General features: G+C 44.5%; 1 protein-coding gene across 1 annotated transcript in view; it reads left to right on the forward strand.

Annotated features, from left to right (window-relative positions):
- Nucleotides 1-22,779, forward strand: part of fbn2b (fibrillin 2b) — a 374,963-nt gene that overhangs the window by 321,834 nt on the left and 30,350 nt on the right. Inside the window, exons 47-52 of the mRNA XM_060846046.1 lie at nucleotides 273-401; nucleotides 13,077-13,196; nucleotides 15,923-16,048; nucleotides 16,728-16,880; nucleotides 19,255-19,320; nucleotides 20,536-20,661. Coding sequence (XP_060702029.1) covers nucleotides 273-401; nucleotides 13,077-13,196; nucleotides 15,923-16,048; nucleotides 16,728-16,880; nucleotides 19,255-19,320; nucleotides 20,536-20,661 — 720 coding nt within the window. The remainder of the gene's footprint in view (nucleotides 1-272; nucleotides 402-13,076; nucleotides 13,197-15,922; nucleotides 16,049-16,727; nucleotides 16,881-19,254; nucleotides 19,321-20,535; nucleotides 20,662-22,779) is intronic.

A 22,779-nucleotide genomic window follows, 5' to 3' on the forward strand; every position in this document is an offset into this window, starting at 1 on the left:
GAGCATGGTTGGAAAGAGTAGGGAATGTGATGGGATTGGGCAGGATTAGGGCAACAATTAGATTTTAAAAGGCAGTCAATTGTCGACATGTTACCTTTGTCTAATATGATCCCAAAATGTTTCTTCCATCTTGGTAATGATATTGTTTTTATATTTTAGTCCCCTCAGAATTTTTTTTAAATTCCTGTTTCTTCACGTTGCTCAGTGTCATAACCAGTTTTAAAAATTCCCATTTTAAAGGAGAATATCATTTTCTTTTCTCCTCTTTTTAGATATCGATGAGTGCTCGACTCAGATTGGTCAGGTCTGTAGAAACGGGCAGTGTATAAACAGTATCGGCTCCTTCCAGTGCCTGTGTCAGGATGGCTATGAGCTGCCACCCGATGGGAAGAATTGTGTTGGTGAGTAAACAGTGCTTGGTCGGAATAGAACTTCGTCAGCTGAGTTTCATGTCTGCCATTTCCCTACATCATAGTGACTAAATATCTCAGTCAGATCTTCCTCTGATAGCTTTCATTGTCTCTATTATCTTCGTGGAAAAAGTGAGGTCTGCAGATGCTGGCGATCAGAGCTGAAAATGTGTTGCTGGAAAAGCGCAGCAGGTCAGGCAGCATCCAAGGAACAGGAAATTCGACGTTTCGGGCATAAACGTCAAATTTCCTGTTCCTTGGATGCTGCCTGACCTGCTGCGCTTTTCCAGCAACATATTTTCAGCTCTATTATCTTAGTATCCATACAATGTGGAAACAGTCTATTTGACCCAACAAGTCCCATACCGACCCTCCGAAGAGCATCCCAGCCAGACTCACCTCCCTAGCTTATCCCTGTAACCCTGCATTTCCCAACGCTAATCCACCTAGCCTACACATTGCTGGACACTATGGGCAATTTAGTATTGCCAATCCACCTAACTTGCATATCTTTATCAATGCAGTGAACCCTATAACTCAACAAAGAAATGAAACTGGATAGACCACCTAGGCACAGGAATAGAAAATAGCAGAAACCAACTGGTTAACCCTGCAAAGTCCTTCTTACTTACATCTGGGGGCTCGTGCCAAAATTGGGAGAGCTGTCTCACAGATTACTCAAGCAACAGGCTGCCATGTCATACACACGGAATCATACCTTACAATGTCCCAGACACCACCATCACCATCCCTAGATATGTCCTGTCCCACCAGCCAGTGCGACCTAGCAGAGATGGTGGCACAGTGATAGACAGAAAGGAGGGAGTTGTCCTGGGAGTCCTCAACATTGACTCTGGATCACATGATGTCTCATGGCTTCAAGTTAAACATGTGCAAGAAATGGCACGGTGGCTCAGTGGTTAGCACTGCTGCCTCACAGCTCCAGGGACCCGGGTTCGATTCTGGCCTCAGGCGACTGTCTGTGTGAACTTTGCACGTTCTCCCCGTGTCTGCCTGGATTTCCTCCCACAATCCAAAGATGTGTAGGTTACATGAATTGGCCATCCTAAATTGCCCATGGTGTTCAGGGATATATAGGTGAGGGATAAATGTAGGGGAATGGCTTTGGGTGGGATATTCTTCAGAGGGTCGGTGTGGACATGTTGGGCCAAAGGGCCAGTTTCCACACAGTAGGGATTCTATGAAGAAAACCTCCTTTTGATTACCACATGCAGTCCTCCGTTGGTCAGTGAATCGGGACTCCTCCACGTTGAGCAGGACATGGAGAAAGCACTGAGTGTGGCAAGGGCATAAAATATACTCTGGGTGGGGGAGTTCAATGTCCACCACCTAGAGCGGCTTGGCAGCGCCACTACTGATCCAGCTGGAGATAGTAAGGACTGCAGATGCTGGAAATAAGAGTCGATAAAATGTGGAGATGGAAAGGCACAGCAGGTCAGGCAGCACTGAAGGAGCAGCAAAGTCGACATTTCGGGTCAGGGCCTCATTTCGAGTCCGGATGAAGGGTCCTGACCCAAAACGTCGATATTCCTGCACCTCCAATGCTGCCTGACCTGATGTGCCTGTCCAGCTCCACATTTTATCAATTACTGATCGAGCTGGCCGGGCCCTAAACGACGTAGCTGCTAGACGGGGTCTGCAGTAGGTGGTGAGGGAGCCAACAAGTAGGAAAAACATGCTTGACCTCATCCTTACCAATCTACAGAAGCATGCGTCCGTGATGGTATCGTAAGAGTGGCCACCACACAATCACTGTGGAAATTAAGTCCCACCTTCACATTGAGAATAACCTTCTGGTTGTGTGGCACTATCACGTGCTAAATGGGACAGACCTGAAATAGATCTTGCCAGCCAAGGCTGGGCATCCATGAGGTGCTATGGGTCATCAACAGCAGAATTGTACTCCAGCACAATCTGTAAGCTCATGGCCCAGCATATCCCCCACTCAACCATTACCATCAAGCCAGGGGATCAATCATGCTTTAATAGAGATCACAGGAGGACATGCAAGGAGCGACAACAGATGTACCTAAAAATATCCCCATCCTCAATAATTGAAGAACCCAGCACATCAGTGCAAAAGGTAAGGCTAAAGCATTCACAACAATCTTCCTCCAGAATTGCCAAATGGAAGATCCATCTCAGCTCCACCTGTTGTCCCCACCATTACAGATACCAGTCTTCAGCCAATTCAATTCACTCTTCGTCAGTTCAAGGTGTGCTTGGAGGCTGGATGCTGCAAAGCCTATGGGCCCTGACAATGTTACTACAGAATTTGCCACTCTCCTAGCCAAGCCGTTCCAGTACAGTTACAACACTGGCATCTACCCGACTATGTAGAGAATTGTCCAGGTATGCCCTGTTCATTAAAAGCAGGAAAATCCAACCCAGTGAATTATTGCCCCATCAGTCTACTCTCCAGCATCAGTAAAGTGATAGAAGGTATCATCAACACTGCTATCAAGCAGCATCTACCAGCAATAACCTCCTCAGTGACGCTCAGTTTGGGTTCCGCCAGGGTCACTCAGCTCCTGACCTTATTACGGCCTTGGTTCAAACATGGACAAAAGAGCTGATTTCCAGAGGTGAGGTGAGAGGGACAGCCCTAGACATCAAGGCCACATTCGATTGAGTGCAGTATCAAGAAGCCCTAGCTAAATGGGAATAAATTGGAACCAGGGGCAACCTCTCCACTGATTGGAGTCATACCTGGTACACAGCAAGATGCACATGGTTATTGGTGGTCTGTCATCTCAGCTCCAGGACGTCTCTGCAGGAGTTCTTCAGGGTCGTGTCCTTGGCCCAACCATCTTCAGCTGCTTCATCAACGACCTTCCCTCCATCATAAAGTCAGAAGTAAGGATGTTTACTGCTGGTTGCACAATGTTAGTGCCATTTGCAACTTCTCAGATACTGAAGCAGTCCATGTTCAAATGCAACAAAATCTAGACAATATCCAGGCTTGGGCTGACATTCGCATCACACAAATATCAGGCAACGACCATCTCCAATAAGAGACAATCTAACCACCACCCCTTGACATCCAATGGCCACTGTATCCCCCACTATCAACATCCTGGGGGTTACCATTGACCAGAAACTTAGCTGGACCCACTGCATAAATACAATGGCAACAGGAGCAGGTGAGAGATGATTAACTCTCCTCCTGATTCCCCAAAGTCTGTCCACCATCAACAAAGCAAAAGACAGAGTGTGATGGAATACTGGATGAGTGCAGCCCAACAGCACTCAAGAAACTTGACACCATCCAGGACAAAGCAGCCCACTTAATTGGCATCACATCCACAAGCATCCACTCCCTACACCACCAATGCTCAGTAGCAGCAGTGTGTACTATCTACAAGGTGCACTGCAGCAATTCAGCAAAGATCCTAAGCTAGTACCTTCCAAACCCATGACCATTTTCTTTCGGAGGACAAGGGCACAGATAGATGGGAACACCACGCCCTGCAAACTCCCCTGCAAGCCTCTCACCGTCCTGACTTGAAAACATACAATCTTGCCTTCACTGTTAAAATTCTGGAATTCCCTCCCTTATGGTATTGTGGGTCAACCCACAGCAGGTGGACTGCAGTTGTTCACGAAGACAACTCACCATCTCACCAATAAAAGCTGTCCAGCTAGTGACGTCCATGTCCCACGAGTGAATTAAAAAAACACATGAGAGCCAAATACACCCTTTTGTGGTTTCTAGCACAGCTCAATGTTTATCAAGAGCAAATATTGTCTGTAAGCCAGCTGGCAGCTGAACTGTATGTCACTCTAACTGCTCACCCTTTGCAGTCACAGGATCACACTGAGCTACAGCATAGCAGCTGAATGTAGGTGGTCCTGTTTTTGGCCTGAGGTCTCGATTTCAGGGACTGCTGTTGTTTGGTGATGAATCATAACCATTTCAATCCAACTGTCTCTGTCTGGAAAGTACATACACTAATGCTTGGTTCTTGGCTAGATCAGCAAGCTGTGTGTATAAACTTTTCTCGACAAGAAATCTATTCGACGGGCATGCAATCTTTAATGTAATTTTCTTAAAATGTTCAATGTATTTGAGGCCTTGATTAAATGCAGAGATTGGAGAGAACTACCAGGATGGACATTTGGATCGTATGGGGACTAAAGTGTGTTGTACAGTTGGTATGTGATGGATTGTCAAGAGTTTTTCTTTTGTTGCACTTGTGGTTTTCTTATGTGCCGGTGTTTTTACCTATAATTTCATGCATTGAAACTCCATCAAAATTCCCCTCCAAACCTTGCATCCATCCTGACCTGGAAATATGTCACCTTTCTGATCAAAATCCTGGTATTCCGTTGCCATCAGTTCTGTCAGTGTCTCTCTACTACATGAACTGCAGCTCACCACCACTATCTCCAGGATAATTAAGGATGGATAATAAATACTGGCCAAACCAGTGACATCCAACAATTGCATTAAAAGTCACAGATAATAGCATTTGATAAATGAGCAGATGAGAGAAGATTATAATGCTGTAGGATCTGATACAGCAAACTTAATGTCAGAGGATATGAACATAAATTTAGCGAGCTTTTATTTTTCCGAAATGGTGAACAAAGGAGATTATTGCAAAACTAATGTGTTCACGTTACCATTCTGTTAAAGCTAATATCATGGAGATTCAAGATGGCGGCAACCCAGCAAGTCTAAGTCTGTAGTCTGCCTAAGGCTCGGGCAAAGTGGGGCACCCGCCTTCACCACAACCTTTAATTCATTTAAAATAGTTTATGCCCAGCACACTTAGTCGTTTTGCATCAAACGTGAACAGTTTGGTGCTGTTCTTAAAATGACTAAGAGCAAAAATTCCTGAAGTTCGCAACAACCAGGGACCCCTCCCCCACCCCCTCCAGCAACAGCGGAAATGTCCGCAGCCACCTCAGGAGACGTAACCCGCAGAGACGAGCCTGATCTTCGGGATCAACAGGAGAGGATCGACACCTTCATCGAAGAATCCAGGACCAAGTGGGAGTCCTTCTCGATCATGCTGCAGAGAAATTGAAACTCTCGAAAAACGCGTTGGAGGGGCGGAGCAAAAGGCCGCGACCTCGGAAGCTGCTGCAGGGTCGGCCGTAGGCCGGGTCCGGGCCCTTGAGCAGTGAGTCCAAACCTTAGAAGAACACATCGATGACCTCGATAGTCGGGGTCGTCGAAAAAATATTCGGTTGCTGGGCCTTCCCGAACGGTAAGAGAAAGGCCAGCCCACAGTTTTTTTTGGAGCAAAGGCTCCCTGAAATTTTAAAGTTGGAGTATGGATTAGGCCAGGTACGGGTGGAGTGGGCCCACTGGGTTGCAGTACGCAGGCCCAGGCCAGACCAGCGCCCCCGCCCGGTTCTGTTCCGGCACCAATGCTATAAAGAGAAGCAGATGCTCCTGGAAGCCTCTAGAGTCCTGAGGAAGGATCCCCAGGCCATGATGCACAAGGGTTCCAGAATTATGTTATTCCAGGATTTGTCTCCAGCCATGGTCCGCAAGAGAAGGGAATTTGATGGGGTGAAGAAGCACCTAAGAGACCTAAATATCCAATATTCCTTGCATTACCCAGCAACGCTGCGCTTCAGCCACAAAGGATCTGTATATAACTTTGGATCTCCAGAAAAGGCAAAAGAATTTTTGGACTCTCTTAAATAGATCATAAGGTTCCATCATATGGAGAGCGATTTTGCTTTGCTTCCCCCTCCTGGTTTACCCCTTCTTACCTTCTCCATCCCTTTTTTGTTTATTACCTTTTCTGGGGGGGGCAGGGAGGGGGGGCTTATTTGTTATTCACTATATGATTTCTCTTCTTACAGGCCGTGCAGCTTAGTTACTTTATGTGGGGGGGGGGGGGGGGGGTTTGCTTTGTCCTTTTTTAAAGGGTGAGGTTCTCTTCTTCTGTCATCTGACTTAGTTTTCTAATAATTGCCAGGATGGTAACTTTGTAGTTTTATATATATTATGTTTGCTAAACGCACCTAGGTGTTGGTGTGGAGGGGGGGAGCGGGGGTAGGTCACTCACTTTTAACTTTGGATTTATCGAACACTTGAATTTGTCTACTCCATTTTATAATGCTTGGGTCGAGGGCGGGGCACGAGTTAGAAGAGGTTATGGTGGGGTTACTGATAGGTAGTTATGCCCCCTGGGAGCAAGAGTGAAACTCTCCTTTCAAATGTGTTTTGTATTTTGTTTTACTTCAGAATAGTTTTTAAGTGTATTCGTGTAAGTGTCTGAAAGAATTTTTGCTGTTGTGAATTTTCCATGGTCTTTACTCAGGGCATTTTTGGTGGGGTTCTTCCTCATGGGGGGTCTCGGGCCTGCCTGGACGATCATGGCTAGCTATTCACTTAGGTGGTGCACCTGGAATGTCAAGGGGAGTAATTCACCAATCAAAAGGAAGAAGATACTATCAAACCTCAAAAAAGAAAGGGTTGATATAGCTCTTTTACAGGAGACACATCTACTTGACAAAGAGCACTTAAAATTACAACAGTGTGGATATGACCAGGCCTTTTTTTAATCTTTTAGCTCAAAAAGTAGGTGAGTAGTCATCCTCATTTAGAAGAATCTTCCTTTTAAAATCTTAAGCCAGATGAAAAATGACTCTGAACAGTGTATACTGATCAAAGCCATAATAAATGGAGAGGAGTATGAGATTTAGAATCTTTATTGCCCCCTGGCACACCCCTTCAAATTTGTAACAGAAGCGTTCTCCAAGTTGATGGCTTTTGGGCTCCCCCATACAATTAAAGGAGGAGATTTTAATTGTATTAAGGACTCAGAGACAGATAGGACACCCAAGAGTACTATAAGTATATCTCTTGGATCCAGACAATTGGCAGACCTGAATATTAGATGTGTGGAGGTGTCTTCACCCCCAGGGCAGAGACTTTTCTTTCTACTCTAACTCACACAAATGTCACACTAGAATTGATATGTTTTTTGCTCCCTCGACCCTTTTGAATTCCACATTGTTCTGCAAAATAGGTAACATAGCAATTTCTGATAATGTAGGAGAAAGTGAGGATTGCAGATGCTGGAGATCAGAGCTGAAAAATGTGTTGCTGGAAAAGCACAGCCAGTCAGGCAGCATCAAAGGAACAGGGGAATCGATGTTTTGGGCATAAGCCCTTCTTCAGGAATGAGGAAGATGTGCCAAGCAGGTTAAGATAAAAGGTAGGGAGGAGGGACTTGGGGATGGGTGTTGGGAATGCGATAGGTGGAAGGAGGTTAAGGTGAGGGTGATAGGGTGGAGAGGTCGGGAAGAAAATTGCAGGTCAAGAAGGCGGTACTGAATCCGAGGGTTGGGACTGAGAAAAAATGACAGGAGGGGAAATGAGAAAGCTGGAGAAATCTGCATTCATCCCTTGTGGTTGGAGGGTTCCTAGGCAGAAGATGAGGCGCTCTTCCTCCAGGCGTCGTGTTGCCATGGTCTGGCGATGAAGGAGGCGAATGACCTGCATGTCCTTGGCGGAGTGGGAGGGAGAGTTGAAGTGTTGAGCCACGGGGTAGTTAGGTTGGTTGGTCCAGGTGTCCCAGAGGTGTTCTCTGAAACGTTCTGCAAGTAGGCGGCCTGTCTCCCCAATGTACAGGAGGCCACATCGGATGCAGCGAATGCAGTAAATGATGTGTGGAGGTGCAGGTGAATTTCTGATGGATATGGAAGGATCCCTTGGGGCCTTGGAGGGAAGTGAGGGGGGAGGTGTGGCCAGACCCAGATGGCCTCCTTTTCAAAGACCACAATTTCCCCTTAGACGTGGTTGACGATGCTGTCCACTGCATCTCCTCCACTTCCCGCTCCTCCGCCCTTGAACCCCGCCCCTCCAATCGCCACCAGGACAGAACCCCACTGGTCCTCACCTACCACCCCACCAACCTCCACATACATCGTATCAGCCTTCGTCATTTCCGCCACCTCCAAACAGATCCCACCACCAGGGATATATTTCCCTCCCCACCCCAATCAGCATTCCGGAAAGACCACTCCCTCCGTGACTCCCTTGTCAGGTCCACACCCCCCACCAACCCAACCTCCACTCCCCGCACCTTCCCCTGCAACCGCAAGAATTGCAAAACTTGCGCCCACATCTCCCCCCTCACTTCCCTCCAAGCCCCAAGGGATCCTTCCATATCGCCACAAGTTCACCTGCACCTCCACACGCATCATTTACTGCATCCGCTGCACCCGATGTGGCATCCTATACATTGGAGAGATAGGCCGCCTGCTTGTGGAACGTTTCAGAGAACACCTCTGGGACACCCGCACCAACCAACCCAACCGCCCTGTGGCTGAACACTTTAACTCCCCCTCCCACTCTGCCAAGGACATGCAGGTCCTTGGCCTCCTCCATCGCCAGACCATGGCAACACGAAGCCTGGAGGAAGAGCGCCTCATCTTCCGCCTAGGAACCCTCCAACCACAAGGGATGAATGCAGATTTCTCCAGCTTTCTCATTTCCCCCCCCCCCACCTTGTCTCAGTCCCAACCCTCAGACTCAGTACCGCCTTCTTGACCTACAATCTTCTTCCCGACCTCTCCGCCCCCACCCCCTCTCCGGCCTATTACCCTCACCCTCACCTCCTTCCACCTATTGTATTCCCAACACCCCTCCCCCAAGTCCCTCCTCTCTACCTTTTATCTTAGCCTGCTTGGCACATCCTCCTCATTCCTGAAGAAGGGCTTATGCCCAAAAATGTCGATTCTCCTGCTCCTTGGATGCTGCCTGACCTGCTGCGATTTTCCAGCAGCACATTTTTAATTTCTGATCATGGCCTAGTATATATGGAAGTTAAGATTAGGGATGATGGGACAGGCCCCTGACATTGGCATATGGATCCCTTTTTAATGAAGGATAGCAAATTTATAAAATATTTCTCTCAAGGACTTAAAACTTTTTTGGAAATTAATTTATGTACAGCCAGTAACCTGTCGACGATGTGGAAGACCATTACGGCTTATGCGCAAGGTTTGATCATCTCATATTCCACAACCCAGAAAAGACAAAAGGGAGAACAACAGAATCTGCTTGAGGCTCACGTGAAGGCAGCTGAGACAGCGTTTGTTGATAGGCCTCTATTACTAAACTACAAAGGATCACAGCCCTTAAGGCAGCCTTGAATACCACACTTATCCAAACAGCAAAGAGGGAAATATTATTTGCAAAGCAAAGACTATATGAATATGGTGACAAGCCTGGCAGATACCTAGCATATCTCTTCGGGAAAAAAAAAGGCTTCTCAAGCTATCACGTCCATTAGGGAAATGCTGGTACTCTGACTTGTGATCGTAAAAGGATCAATACAGCCTTTAGAAAATTCTGTTCTGAACTTATAAATCACAGGACTGTGAGGATAGAACTAAGAAGATGGAGTCTTTCTTTAAAAACGTGGCTTTTCCGGATTTAACATCGGAGCAGGTGCCGATCCTGAATGCTCCCCTGATAACCCAGGAAGTACTTGATGCAATTAGAGAGCTACAGAGGGGCAAAACACCTGGACCAGACGGATTCCAGGTTGAACTTTATAAAGAATTCATAGGGGAACTGGCTGGTCCACTTATAGACATGTATAATTACTCACACAGTCAGGGCTGTCTCCCGCCTTCATTGAAAGAAGCAAATATTTCTATCATTCTTCAAAAAGGAAAAGTCCCAGAAGATTGCTCATTGTATAGACCAATACCCTTGCTAAATGTAGATTTTAAAATCCTTTTTAAAACGTTAGCATTAAGATTGGAGAGGGTCTTACCATATACCATAAAAGAGGACCAGACGGGGTTTATCAAGGGTCATAGATCATCTAACAACATTAGAAGGGTCTTAAATATGATTCAAGCCTGTCAACAGGAAAGAATACCGGGGATAGTTGTCTCCTTGGATGCAGAGAAGGCATTTGATCAGGTTGAATCGTCATATCATTTTTTACACACTGGAAAGGTTTGGTGTTGGAGAGGTATTTTCTAAATGGGTCTCAATATTATACAATGACCCCAAAGCAGCTGTGATTACCAATGATTTAGGTTCGGATAGCTTCAGTGTGGGTAGAGGGTGTCGTCAGGGATGTCCTCTCTGACCGTTATTATTCACACTAATAATTGAACATCTAGTGGAAGCTATACCAACCGGCTCTAACATAGTGGCTCCAAGGGTTGGTTTGGGTAAACATATGATCTCTCTCTATATGCAGATGATGTCCTCCTGTTTTGAAGTAATCCTCTGATATCCGTACCCCACTTAATTCAAGTAATTAATCTATTTAGTACAAAATCAATTTTATGAAATCGGAGGCCATGCCATTGGGTGGTCTTGCCTGTATATCCAATTTATCGGACAGATCTTGTCTTCCCTTTCGGTGGTCACTGGAGAGTTTTCTAAACTTAGGTATTTTTATCACCCCAGCATTTGGTCAGTTGTGTAAAGCCAATTTTATACGCCTACTTGAGAAAATAAGGCAGGACCTACAACCCTGGGGAGACCTCCCAATATCCTGGTTAGGCAGAGGAGCTCTAGTTAAAATGAATATTCTGCCTCGTCTCTTATATCCTATGAGAATGCTCCCTTTGATGTTGCCGAGACTGATGTTACGTATACTACACGGATGGCTTGGTTCCTTTATTTGGAATCATAAACGGCCCCTTATCAAATTAGAGAAGCTGCAGCTTCCACGGGCAAGGGGAGGACTGGATTTCCAGACTTTAGGAGGTATCAGTTGAGCTCTCTATTAGGCTATGTAGCCTATTGGGTCTCTTGTGACCCACAATCAATTTGGTTAGACATTGAGACCTCCCAAGCAAAGTGTCTCCTCATCAATCTTTTATTTGTAGATAAGATGAGCGCTATTATGGACTATTGTAAAAACCCTATTGTATTAAGTACAATTAAAGCCTGGAGGATAATGCGGCAAGATGAGGGTAACTTACAAAAAACCTCTCCTTATACTCCTATAGTGGGAGCATGGGGTTTTCAGCTAGGGCAGACAGATGCTATATTTAAAACCTGGAGGTCCAGAGATGTCTCTTGCGTAGGGGACCTGTTCGATGGGGAGGTTCTGATGTCTTTTGGGCAGCTGCACCAGAAGTTTGGACTGCCTAAGGGAGACCTTTTTCAGTATTTCCAAAAACAAGATTATATACAGAAGAAGAAACATTATTAGACAGTCCCTACAAATCGGATAGGGAGAGAAGAGTTCGATGACCAATAGGTCCACCCTCGGTCAGTACTCTTTATCACTCATTACACAACGAGGTATCGAAAGACATGGAATGACTGTTTAAAATATGGAACCAGGAATTGGGGTTAGAAATCCCTTCAGAAATGTGGGAGGACAACTGGGAAAATGCCAGAAAGATCTCTATTTGTAATAAGGCTCAAGCTATTCAATTAAAGATACTCCATAGGGCTCATGTAGCACCGGAACGACTGACAAAATTTAGGGTAGGAACATCCCCAGTGTATCCTAAATGTAAAATAGAAATGGGCACTTTCACGCACTGTTTATGGACATGTCACAAGATCCGCAAATACTGGGACACAGTAGCGAATGCTCTTATAGAAATCTTGGGAACAGAGATTGGATTGAATCCAGTGTCTCTTCTCTTGGGCTTTTCAAATCTGCTCTCCTTGGATATGCACGGGAGGAAATTATTCTCCATTCTCTCCTTTTGTGCAAGGAAAAATATCTTAGTCAATTGGGTGGCTGAGGGCCCTCCAGGATTTTTGAATTGGCACAGGTTAATCATGGAATATATCCCCCTTGACTTCCTCACAGATATGGTGCACCAAAAAACTGAATTCTATAAAATATGGCAGCCCTTTTTGAACTGTACAGACACAGATATTTCGGCCATATTGTCAAGGGCTCTTGTTGAGCTGGGATAGTGGTTCTGGCTGGTCCGGGGGCCCCCCTCCCCTCCCAGGGGAGGACTCCCGTGTAACTACGGATTTTATTGTGCTTTGACGCTAATCCATTTTGAGTACATATTTAATTAGCTGAAAATGTGTTGCTGGAAAAGCGCAGCAGGTCAGGCAGCATCCAAAGAACTGGAAATTCGACGTTTCGGGCATAAACCCTTCATCAGGAAGGGCTTATGTCCGAAACGTCGAATTTCCTGTTCCTTGGATGCTGCCTGACCTGCTGCGCTTTTCCAGCAACACATTTTCAGCTCTGATTTCCAGCATCAGCAGACCTCACTTTCTCCTCCTACATATTTAATTATTACATTATTTCTTACTAGTAATGTAAGATATCTTATTTTATGCTTTATTGTAGGATAGATTAGTAGTTAGCTGAGTTTTCTTTTCCTTTTTTTTCTTTTGTTGTGTTTTGGCTATAATTATTTCTTTTTTTAATGTATGTATTTAATTGTATATTAATGTTTATGTTTGTTTGTATTACTTTGTAATTTTGTAAAAAAAGTTTTAAAAATCTTTTTTCTTTGAATAAAAATACCTATATTAAAAAGCTAATATCATCATAAACAGGAAATGTATTAAGCATTTTAATTATTTTGAAACTGTTTATATGTCGTGTGGTTGATCAGTAGATTTCTCATGGATCGTTGAAATGAACAGAGAGGCTGCACTGTTGCCTGCCTGTGACTGAAGTCTAATTTATCTTTGTTCTTTCCCTCTTCTGTTAGATATCAATGAATGCATCAGCTTCCCTGGCACCTGTGCCCCTGGGACCTGCCAGAATTTAGATGGTTCTTTCCGGTGTATTTGTCCTCCTGGTTACGAAGTACAGAACGACCACTGCATCGGTAAATATAATGAATAGAATAATGCTGAGTTACTATCATGTATCATAGAATTTAAAGTGACAGATCAGTTTTCTATAAGGAGGGTCCAGAGGCTGAGAACACAGCCAGCAGATCTCAGAGCATTGTTCTTGGTACTGAATCGAATCCCAGAGCTAACATTTTCATCCCACAGTGCGGTGGAATCTGAGGTGACTTTCTGAATTATTGTTGTTCATTTAGATTCATTTGCCAGCCATCTTTGTAATTTGAGATTAAAATAATGTCTTCTAAGAAGATGTTTCCCTCTCAGTTTCCCCCTCCTCATCTACATGTACTACCCCTTGTTCTTCACTGGGAACTGACTTTCAATTTTCTTCCTTGACATGGGACCCCCCCCCCACCAATTCACTCCCTTTCTGGGATGACTGTGGTGATTGTCTTTTTAACTTTGCTTCTTGATTTTCTGTGTATCGCTGTAATATAACTTTCTTTCCTTCATTATTCTGTGGCTAAGGATTGTACCTAGATCCCTTTGTACCATTGAGGGTGCTGTAAGTGGTAACTTATAAATTCTTCTCTGTACTCATTTGAGTACATGTAGCACTAAAGCTAATTCAGTTCAATTCACACCCACTGCCTCTCCCTGTGACATGGAGTTCACACTCACTGCCACTCCTTGTGATATGGAGTTCACACTCATTGGCTCTCCCCGTGATATAGAGTTCACACTCATTGCCACTCCCTGTGATATAGAGTTCACACCCACTGCCTCTCCCTGTGATATAGAGTTCACACTCACTGTCTCTCCCTGTGATATAGAGTTCACACCCACTGCCTCTCCCTGTGACATGGAGTTCACACCCACTGCCTCTCCCTGTGATATAGAGTTCACACCCACTGCCTCTCCCTGTGATATAGAGTTCACACTCACTGTCTCTCCCTGTGATATAGTGTTCACACTCACTGCCTCTCCCTGTGGTATGGAGTTCACACCCACTGCCTCTCCCTGTGATATAGAGTTCACACCCACTGCCTCTCCCTGTGATATAGAGTTCACACCCACTGCCTCTCCCTGTGATATAGAGTTCACACCCACTGCCTCTCCCTGTGACATGGAGTTCACACCCACTGCCTCTCCCTGTGATATAGAGTTCACACCCACTGCCTCTCCCTGTGATATAGAGTTCACACCCACTGCCTCTCCCTGTGACATGGAGTTCACACCCACTGCCTCTCCCTGTGATATAGAGTTCACACCCACTGCCTCTCCCTGTGGTATGGAGTTCACACCCACTGCCTCTCCCTGTGATATAGAGTTCACACCCACTGCCTCTCCCTGTGGTATGGAGTTCACACCCACTGCCTCTCCCTGTGACATGGAGTTCACACCCACTGCCTCTCCCTGTGATATAGAGTTCACACCCACTGCCTCTCCCTGTGATATAGAGTTCACACCCACTGCCTCTCCCTGTGGTATGGAGTTCACACCCACTGCCTCTCCCTGTGGTATGGAGTTCACACCCACTGCCTCTCCCTGTGATATAGAGTTCACACCCACTGCCTCTCCCTGTGGTATGGAGTTCACACCCACTGCCTCTCCCTGTGGTATGGAGTTCACACCCACTGCCTCTCCCTGTGATATAGAGTTCACACCCACTGCCTCTCCCTGTGATAATAGAGTTCACACCCACTGCCTCTCCCTGTGATATAGAGTTCACACCCACTGCCTCTCCCTGTGGTATGGAGTTCACACCCACTGCCTCTCCCTGTGGTATGGAGTTCACATCCACTGCCTCTCCCTGTGATATAGTGTTCACACCCACTGCCTCTCCCTGTGGTATGGAGTTCACACCCACTGCCTCTCCCTGTGATATAGTGTTCACACCCACTGCCTCTCCCTGTGGTATGGAGTTCACACCCACTGCCTCTCCCTGTGATATAGTGTTCACACTCACTGCCTCTCCCTGTGGTATGGAGTTCACACCCACTGCCCCTCCCTGTGATATAGAGTTCACACCCACTGCCTCTCCCTGTGATGTGGGTGTACCTGTTTTGAGTGTTCTTCATACATTCCAAATAGGTATTCCTTTTGAATACAAGTAAATGTGTGCACCGCTCCATGGTGGGCAAAGTGCAACAGAAACAATGCTGTCGCTGCCCATTATTTCCGTAAATCTGAATCATCACAGGTCAGTGGGCAGGAAGTGCCTCCTAGGAGGGGTTCTAATTGTCCATACAAACTGATTAGATGAAAAGCATCCAGATAAACAAAAAGCCATTTGTGCCCAACATTATTAAGCCTGCACATGCAAACTCAGTGGGTTAGTTGTTTAGTCTTCCATTGCAATATAGAAATTGGCTGAAAGTAATTCTTCACTCATGGTGTGTGGGTGTCACTGGCCAAGCCAGCATTTACTGCCAATCCCTAATTGCCCAGAGGGTAATTAAAGTATGTGTTTGGAGTCACATATAAGCCAGGTATGAATGGCAGATTCTCTTTCCTACTGGGCATTAGTGAACCAGATGGTTTTTTATGGCCATCAGCAATGGCTAAATGGTCACCATTCGGCCAGCTTTGTATTACAGATTTAGCCATTGAATTCCAGTTTCGCCCTCTGCGCTGACAGGATTTGAACCCAGGTTTGTCCTGAGGGTCTGGATTAACAATCCTATGACATTACAAATGTACCATTTCTGTAACAGATTGGAGGATGCTGCTCCTGATTTGCTGTCTTATTTGTTTACAGACATTAATGAGTGTGAGGAGGATCCTAACATCTGTCTGTTTGGCTTCTGTACTAATACACCTGGAAGCTTCCAGTGTAACTGTGCCCTAGGATTTGTTCTGTCGGAAAATGGAAGGAGATGCTTTGGTAAGTGAGCCTGAGATCTAATGTGTGTGTGTGTGTGTGTGTGTGTGTGTGCGCTAAATGCACCAGAACAATTGACTTATCGAGCCAGAAAATATTACATTACTTCTGGGACTGCCTTGAAGATGGTGTGCATCTGATTGAAGGTCTGCATGAAGAGAGTGTGGAATCAGAAACTGCAGGAGTACCAGGGATGTGCAGTCTCGCTGGGTTGACCACGATGGGGAAATAAAACCCATGTGAGGGTTAAGGGGAAGGGGCTGGGAAACCTGGAACACTGTGAAACAGGTTAATCAGAGACTGAGAGCCTCATTCAACTATTTAAATAGTGAACTCCTGGATGGCCGTCCCTTCCGTGTAAATCCCAGAAATGCAGCACTCTTCACATTGTGTTTTGCCACTGATCCTGATCCACTGTTTTGAGAATAGAACTCCCTCCCCTAAGTTTCTAACAACTTAGACACAGAAACATTAGCAGATCATGGTCGCAAACTGCTTGTTACGTCACTCAAATATAGATGAAGGAAAGGTACGGTTCATATCAATAACACCAATTCATTTGAAATGAAAATTTGTGATTGTTGAGCAAAGGTCAATCCACCTTCAGCTGGTGTCAGTGCAACCTGTGAACTGTTGAATATTTCATTGTAGATTTATTACTTATTAAATTCTAACCTTTCAGATACCAGGCAGAGCTTCTGCTTCACCAGGTTTGATAACGGCAAGTGTTCGGTACCCAAGGCCTTCAATACAACCAAAGCCCGCTGCTGCTGTAGCAAGATGCCAGGGGAGGGCTGGGGCGACCCATGTGAACTTTGCCCTCAGGAAGAAGAAGGTAGATTTCCATTTTGCTGTCAGTTAAATTATAATAGCAGTGTTGCTAAGGGTTTGAGAAATGCAGGCATGCGCCTCTTACATGTTAACAGGACAATATTGGATCTTATCATCTGAAATATAAGCCTGGAATTTCCTAACAGCCACTCACACCTCACAACCATAGCTTCACGGACATGCTATGGAAACCTAGTTTCCTCGTTAAAAATCACACAACACCAGGTTATAGTCCAACAGGTTTAATTGGAAGCACTAGCTTTCGGAGCGACGCTCCTTCATCAGGTGATAGTCACCTGACTATCACCTGATGAAGGAGCATCGCTCCGAAAGCTAGTGTGCTTCCAACTAAACCTGTTGGACTATAACCTGGTGTTGTGTGATTTTTAACTTTGTACACCCCAGTCCAACACCGGCATCTCCAAATCATAGTTTCCACGTGATTGTGTAACTCCAAGGAAATTCCATAATGAATGGAAATTCAGGGAGGCCTGGTGTAATGTGCCATTCACATCCTTGATAAAGCAATGTTATTGGGACGACTGATTAACCTGACCGAAGGACAGAGAAAAAGAGAGAGAAAGATGAAGCCGTTTTATAGATTTTAAAGGATTAGTAGGTGAAATCATTTCAATTGCCCTAATGATAATCTTCCAAACTTTTCTGTATTTGGGAATCTTTGCTTTTGAAATTGCATATCACCCTGTTATTTGAAACAGATGAACAAGGGAAATCCTTGCCAGGAAATTACAAGTTAGGTAGCTTTATCACCTGGTTGTCACAAAATTGTTAAAGTTTATAATTAAGAAACCTTCAAAGTTTTCAGGAGTACAGAGAAAATCAGCATGGATTTGTAACGGGTAGAACTCGCCTGACAAATTTAACTGGATGTTTTGAAAGGGTGTATGTAGGATGTTAATTGTGTGGACTCACAAGAGGCATTTTGAAAAGGCCCTTATAAGAGCTGGTTAGATCAAATGGAAATAACAGCAAATCACTAACTTGGTTAGCAAACAGGCTGAACAACAGGAGTCAGAGAGCAAGGTTAATGGGCAGGTCCTCTGATTGACAGAATTTCACTTCTGGTGTCGTGCAAAGGGTTGTTGGGACATTAAATGTTCGCTTACAAGTTCGATAATGAGGTAGAAAGCCACAGACCAAATCTGCTGATGGCTCATTGATTGGCAATATCATAAACAGTGCAGGTGAAAGCATAATGTAGCCAAGAGATATTAATTGATTAAATAACTGCACAAAACTGTGGCAAATGCACCTTAAATTTAGACAAATATGAGGGCATTAATTTTGGACCTAAACAGAATAAAACTGGGTCTTTTCGAACTAGTAAGAATCTAGAAACAGCAGAGGTCTGAAGAGAGTTGGGGTTCAGGTCCATAGATCATTAATATGTCATAAACGAGTACAGAAAAAATGATCACAAAATGTATTGAAATTCAGATGTTTATAACCAGAGAACTGGAATACAAGGGGACAGATTTTATACTCAGTTATACAAAACCCCAGTTCAAGCCACATCTGGAGTATTGTTATCAGCTCTGAGCAATACACATTAAGAAAGAAATATTGGAGTGAGGGCAACTTAGCTTTAACAGAAGGAAACCTGATCTCCAAAGCCCATATTACACGGTGAAATTGCACATTCAAACTAACAATGTTTCCCTGGATTTAGGCAGTTCATGTGTCATTAGTTTTCAGAAGAACAGTAATGGTAGACAAAGGAAACTGCTTCTACTGACTGGGGAATCTAGGACCAGAAGACATACTCCAGGGATTACAGCCAGGGCATTTAGGAGTGAAATTAGGAAACACTTTTATTTACAAAAGGTGACACAAGTTTGGAATGCTCTTCCACAAATTATAGTAGATGCCTGATCAATTTGTGATTGCTCATATTTGTTAACCAAAGATATAAAGAGATAAGAGACAAAGGCAAGTATATGGAGTTAGATCACATAAGCTAATATGTCATCGAATGGTAGAACAGGTCTGAAGGACCGAGTGGTGACTCCTTTTCCTATGTTCCCATCCTGTAAATAATCAGTGACTGAGAAACACAAAGATTTCCGAATAATATAAAGGTGTTTATTGGATTGACGGAAAGAACATTTTTTCACGAATGTACAAATATCAGTGTTAAATTTAAAAATACAGAAAAGGAAGTTAATACAGACTTTTAATTTTTAAAAAATATACTCTGCAAATTCCTCCATTGTTTGTGGGTCTAACAGGTTCAGTTGCTGTAATTCACCTGTATTTATTTTCAGTGTGCCATTCTGTAGAATCATACATTATTTCTGCTAATATAGAGACAGACATTTATTGTTTCTGCTTTTACTGAGTTTATTTTTCTTCTCCAGTTGCTTTCCAGGAGCTGTGTCCTTACGGTCACGGTGCGATTCCTGGCATCGGTGATACCCGTGAAGGTACCCGTCTTTCAGTAACTATGTGTTCACCAAATCCAGCTTTGTAAATAGAATAAACATCATTAAATAATAGTAAAGAAAATCAAAAATCTAAGATATGAAAGAACAGAATAAGTATAAATCCTACTTTCACTTATACATCACAAAAACAGTCTCCTTCACACCACATTGAAATCAACAGACAATCCTGAACCTTCAATTCCATTTATTTGTCTTGTGATTTCCATTTGTTAATGACTTTCTAAATCATTTTCACTTAGATTTTTGTAAACTCCAAACTGGATGCAAGCCATTTTTATTGATATTTAAGCAGCAGAGCCTATCAGAAACTATTGCCTTGAAAGAGGAGAGACTATCAAACAGTTGTGAATAGCTAAAGAACTTGCTCAGTGGTTAGCACTGCTGCCTCACAGCTCCAGGGTCCCAGGTTCGATTCTAACCTCGGGCAACCATCTGTGTGGAGTTTGCACATTCTCCCCGTGTCTACATTGGTTTCCTCCGGGTGCTCTGGTTTCCTCCCACAGTCATAAAGATGTGCAGGTTAGGTGGATTGGCCATGCTAAATTGCCCATAGTGTTAGGTACATTAGTTAGAGGAAGATGGGTCTGGGTGGGTTGCCCTTCAGAGGGTCGGTGTGGACTTGTTGGGCCAAAGGGCCTGTTTCCACACTGTAGGAAATCTAATCTCATCTAAACCCAACCTGCAGATCCCTTTGTAAAGTACCCGATAGAGGATACAAATCATCCAAGGCAGGGGTTAGGGTGCAGTGAGATGATCTGTGTGCTTGCATTGTAAACTCAGCAAGGAAAAGTCCTCTTGTCTCTGAGTAAGTACTTTTCCAAACCAAAGTTGTCACAAGGCTTTTGTTTCCAGAATCACAGGAAACAATATAATGTGAAGTTTGGAAGATCACTCTAAAAAGACAAGTTATCTTCTGCTCAATACATTACACTGCCATAAGGACACCAATGTACTTTAGATATTCCTAGATATTTCAAGCAAAGCTTGTCTATGCTCCCCATTTCTGATATGGTTAAACATCACCGAAATCATTCAAGTTTTCCAATCCCTATCTGTGTAGTGAGACAAGTCAGAATATTCTAGCTTCTGCTGTTCTTTACTGTATTCCAAAAGCTATACCAAGATAAATGTTGCATTATGTTGACTGATTAAATATGGAGCTCCTGATTTTTTTGTTTTGTTTTCCTCTTAAAGATGTGAATGAGTGTGTCGAGAACCCTGGAATCTGTGTTAATGGGCACTGTATAAACACTGATGGTTCTTTCCGATGTGAATGTCCATTTGGATATAGCCTAGATTTTACTGGAGTCAACTGTGTTGGTGAGTTTCTTGAAGAGATGGGTCTCATGTGAAGAAAATCTGTGTAATACAGCACGAATTGAGGATTAGAGATGAAGCACAAAAGGTTTTGGGAATGTTTTCACAAGAAGGTCTCTTAAATATGGAATCCACTAACACGGATCTGAGATAATCACAGCATTAAAATGGTAGTTAAACACGTGAAGAGGAAAATATTAGCATGCATCAGGAAGAAATAGAGAAATAAGATAAAACTAAACATCTCGACATGGCCCAGGTAATCAGGAGTTCTGCCGCTCTGCAACCAGCAGGTAGTTGGGATCATTAATAAGATGAGGAGTTCTCAGGCGTAGGGCTCACCCCAATACTGTGACTGGGTATAAGAGCTGTCAATAATATATCTAGCCTGTCTGCTACACCAGCTATCTGATGTTGAGGGTAAAATTCATGAAATGCTGATTGGGAATGTGAAATATCAATGTGCAATGGGGACTAGTGTAGACTCTTCTGGACACAAAGCCATCCATTACACACTATCCCTTCTCATGGGATTGCTGGCACGGGGCATTTCATTGGGCAGGAGAGTTGTGGATGTCTATCCCTCCAGCATCCTGCCTCTACCCTGATTACGTCTGCAGTAGTAAGGCTCCTTCCTGTGACCTGAGGCATTGAGCTGGGCAATTACCTACCCCTTTAGGCCCTCATCCCACTTTAGCACCTGGCAGAGGAAGGGAAGCCTGAGGAGAGCCACTGCTGAACCTCTCCTCTCTATGATTGCCACCCTGTAACATCCACGTGACACCACTCACCTAGGACCTGGGGTCCAGTTCATTCAGCCTCAGTGTGTACCCCTCAGTGCCACTATTCCTCCCAGTCTCAATGTCACCCCCAATGCCACTATCCCCCAGTGCCACTGCTCCTCCCAATCCCAATGTACCCCCCAATGCCACTACCCCCCCCCGCCACTGCTTCTCCTGGTCCCACTATCCCCTCCAATGTCGCTACCCATCAGTCCCCCTGCTCCTCCCAGTCCCCCTGCTTCCCAAATGCGTCTGGCCCCCCCAAACCCCACCCCCAATGCCACTGCTGTGCAGCAGCCTTCAGCAAAATGGATTTCCACTCTTGGGCTTTTTGATCCCAGCAAAGTTCTGGTCATGTCCAGTTAAATGTCTCTCAGACACTTAATAGGGTGGGCCTTCAGGAAAAGATCAACACAGGATCTCTCTGGCTTCCCAGCTTCTAGACCCTGGTTACCTCCATCAAGTAGCACCATAGAGTCTATAGACCGGAAAACCTGTTCCAGTTCTGTATGGAAAGTGGGAGACAGTAGAAGGGTCCTCACTGGGAAATTGAGGCTTAAATACCTATAAGCATATGAAATAGGAGCAGATGTAGATTATTTGTAGACACTTTTGCCTGCTCTGCTATTCAATACGATCATGGCTAATCTGTACGTGCTCTGAATTCCACATTGCCAGCCATCCCTGATAACCCCCGATTCCCTCTGGTAGTTCCCTACTTCCCCACTCTATTGGTGTATGCCTATTTCTTTACTCTTGAGTTCTTATTTTATCCCTTTTGATGAGTTCCGGGTAGAGACTAATATTTTCTTAAAGGATCATTGAATTTCCAGTAAATGTCTGGAAGAATCACTCTCAAGTTTTATGTCTTTGCTGTAACAAACAAGCTAAAACAACAATGACTAAAACATTACTTTTGTACACAACTTCAGCTCTAATCTACAAAAGAAATTTCATTCATTTATCTGGTACAATGATTAAAAATTCCCTTCCATCCTTAACTCTGTCTTCCAAATAGACACTTCATTCTCTACGAACCAGTTCAAATCTATGTTCAGCTCCGAATGGCTGACAATCCTAACACCTCCTGTTAGACCTTGAGTCCACTCATAGTCATCACAAATGTCCTTGCTATTGTCCGCAGGTATCTGTAACAACACAGACACTCAAGGTTGTTGTCAAGGCTAGAGTGGTGCTGGAAAAGCACAGCAGGTCAGGCAGCATCCGCGGGGCAGGAAAATTGATGTTTCAGGCAGGAGACCTTCATCAGGAATGAAGGCCTGATGATGGGCTCCTGCCCGGAACGTTGATTTTCCTGCTCTTCTGATGCTGTCTGACT

Source organism: Hemiscyllium ocellatum, chromosome 28 (assembly GCF_020745735.1).
Source record: "Hemiscyllium ocellatum isolate sHemOce1 chromosome 28, sHemOce1.pat.X.cur, whole genome shotgun sequence".
NCBI lineage: Eukaryota > Metazoa > Chordata > Chondrichthyes > Orectolobiformes > Hemiscylliidae > Hemiscyllium > Hemiscyllium ocellatum.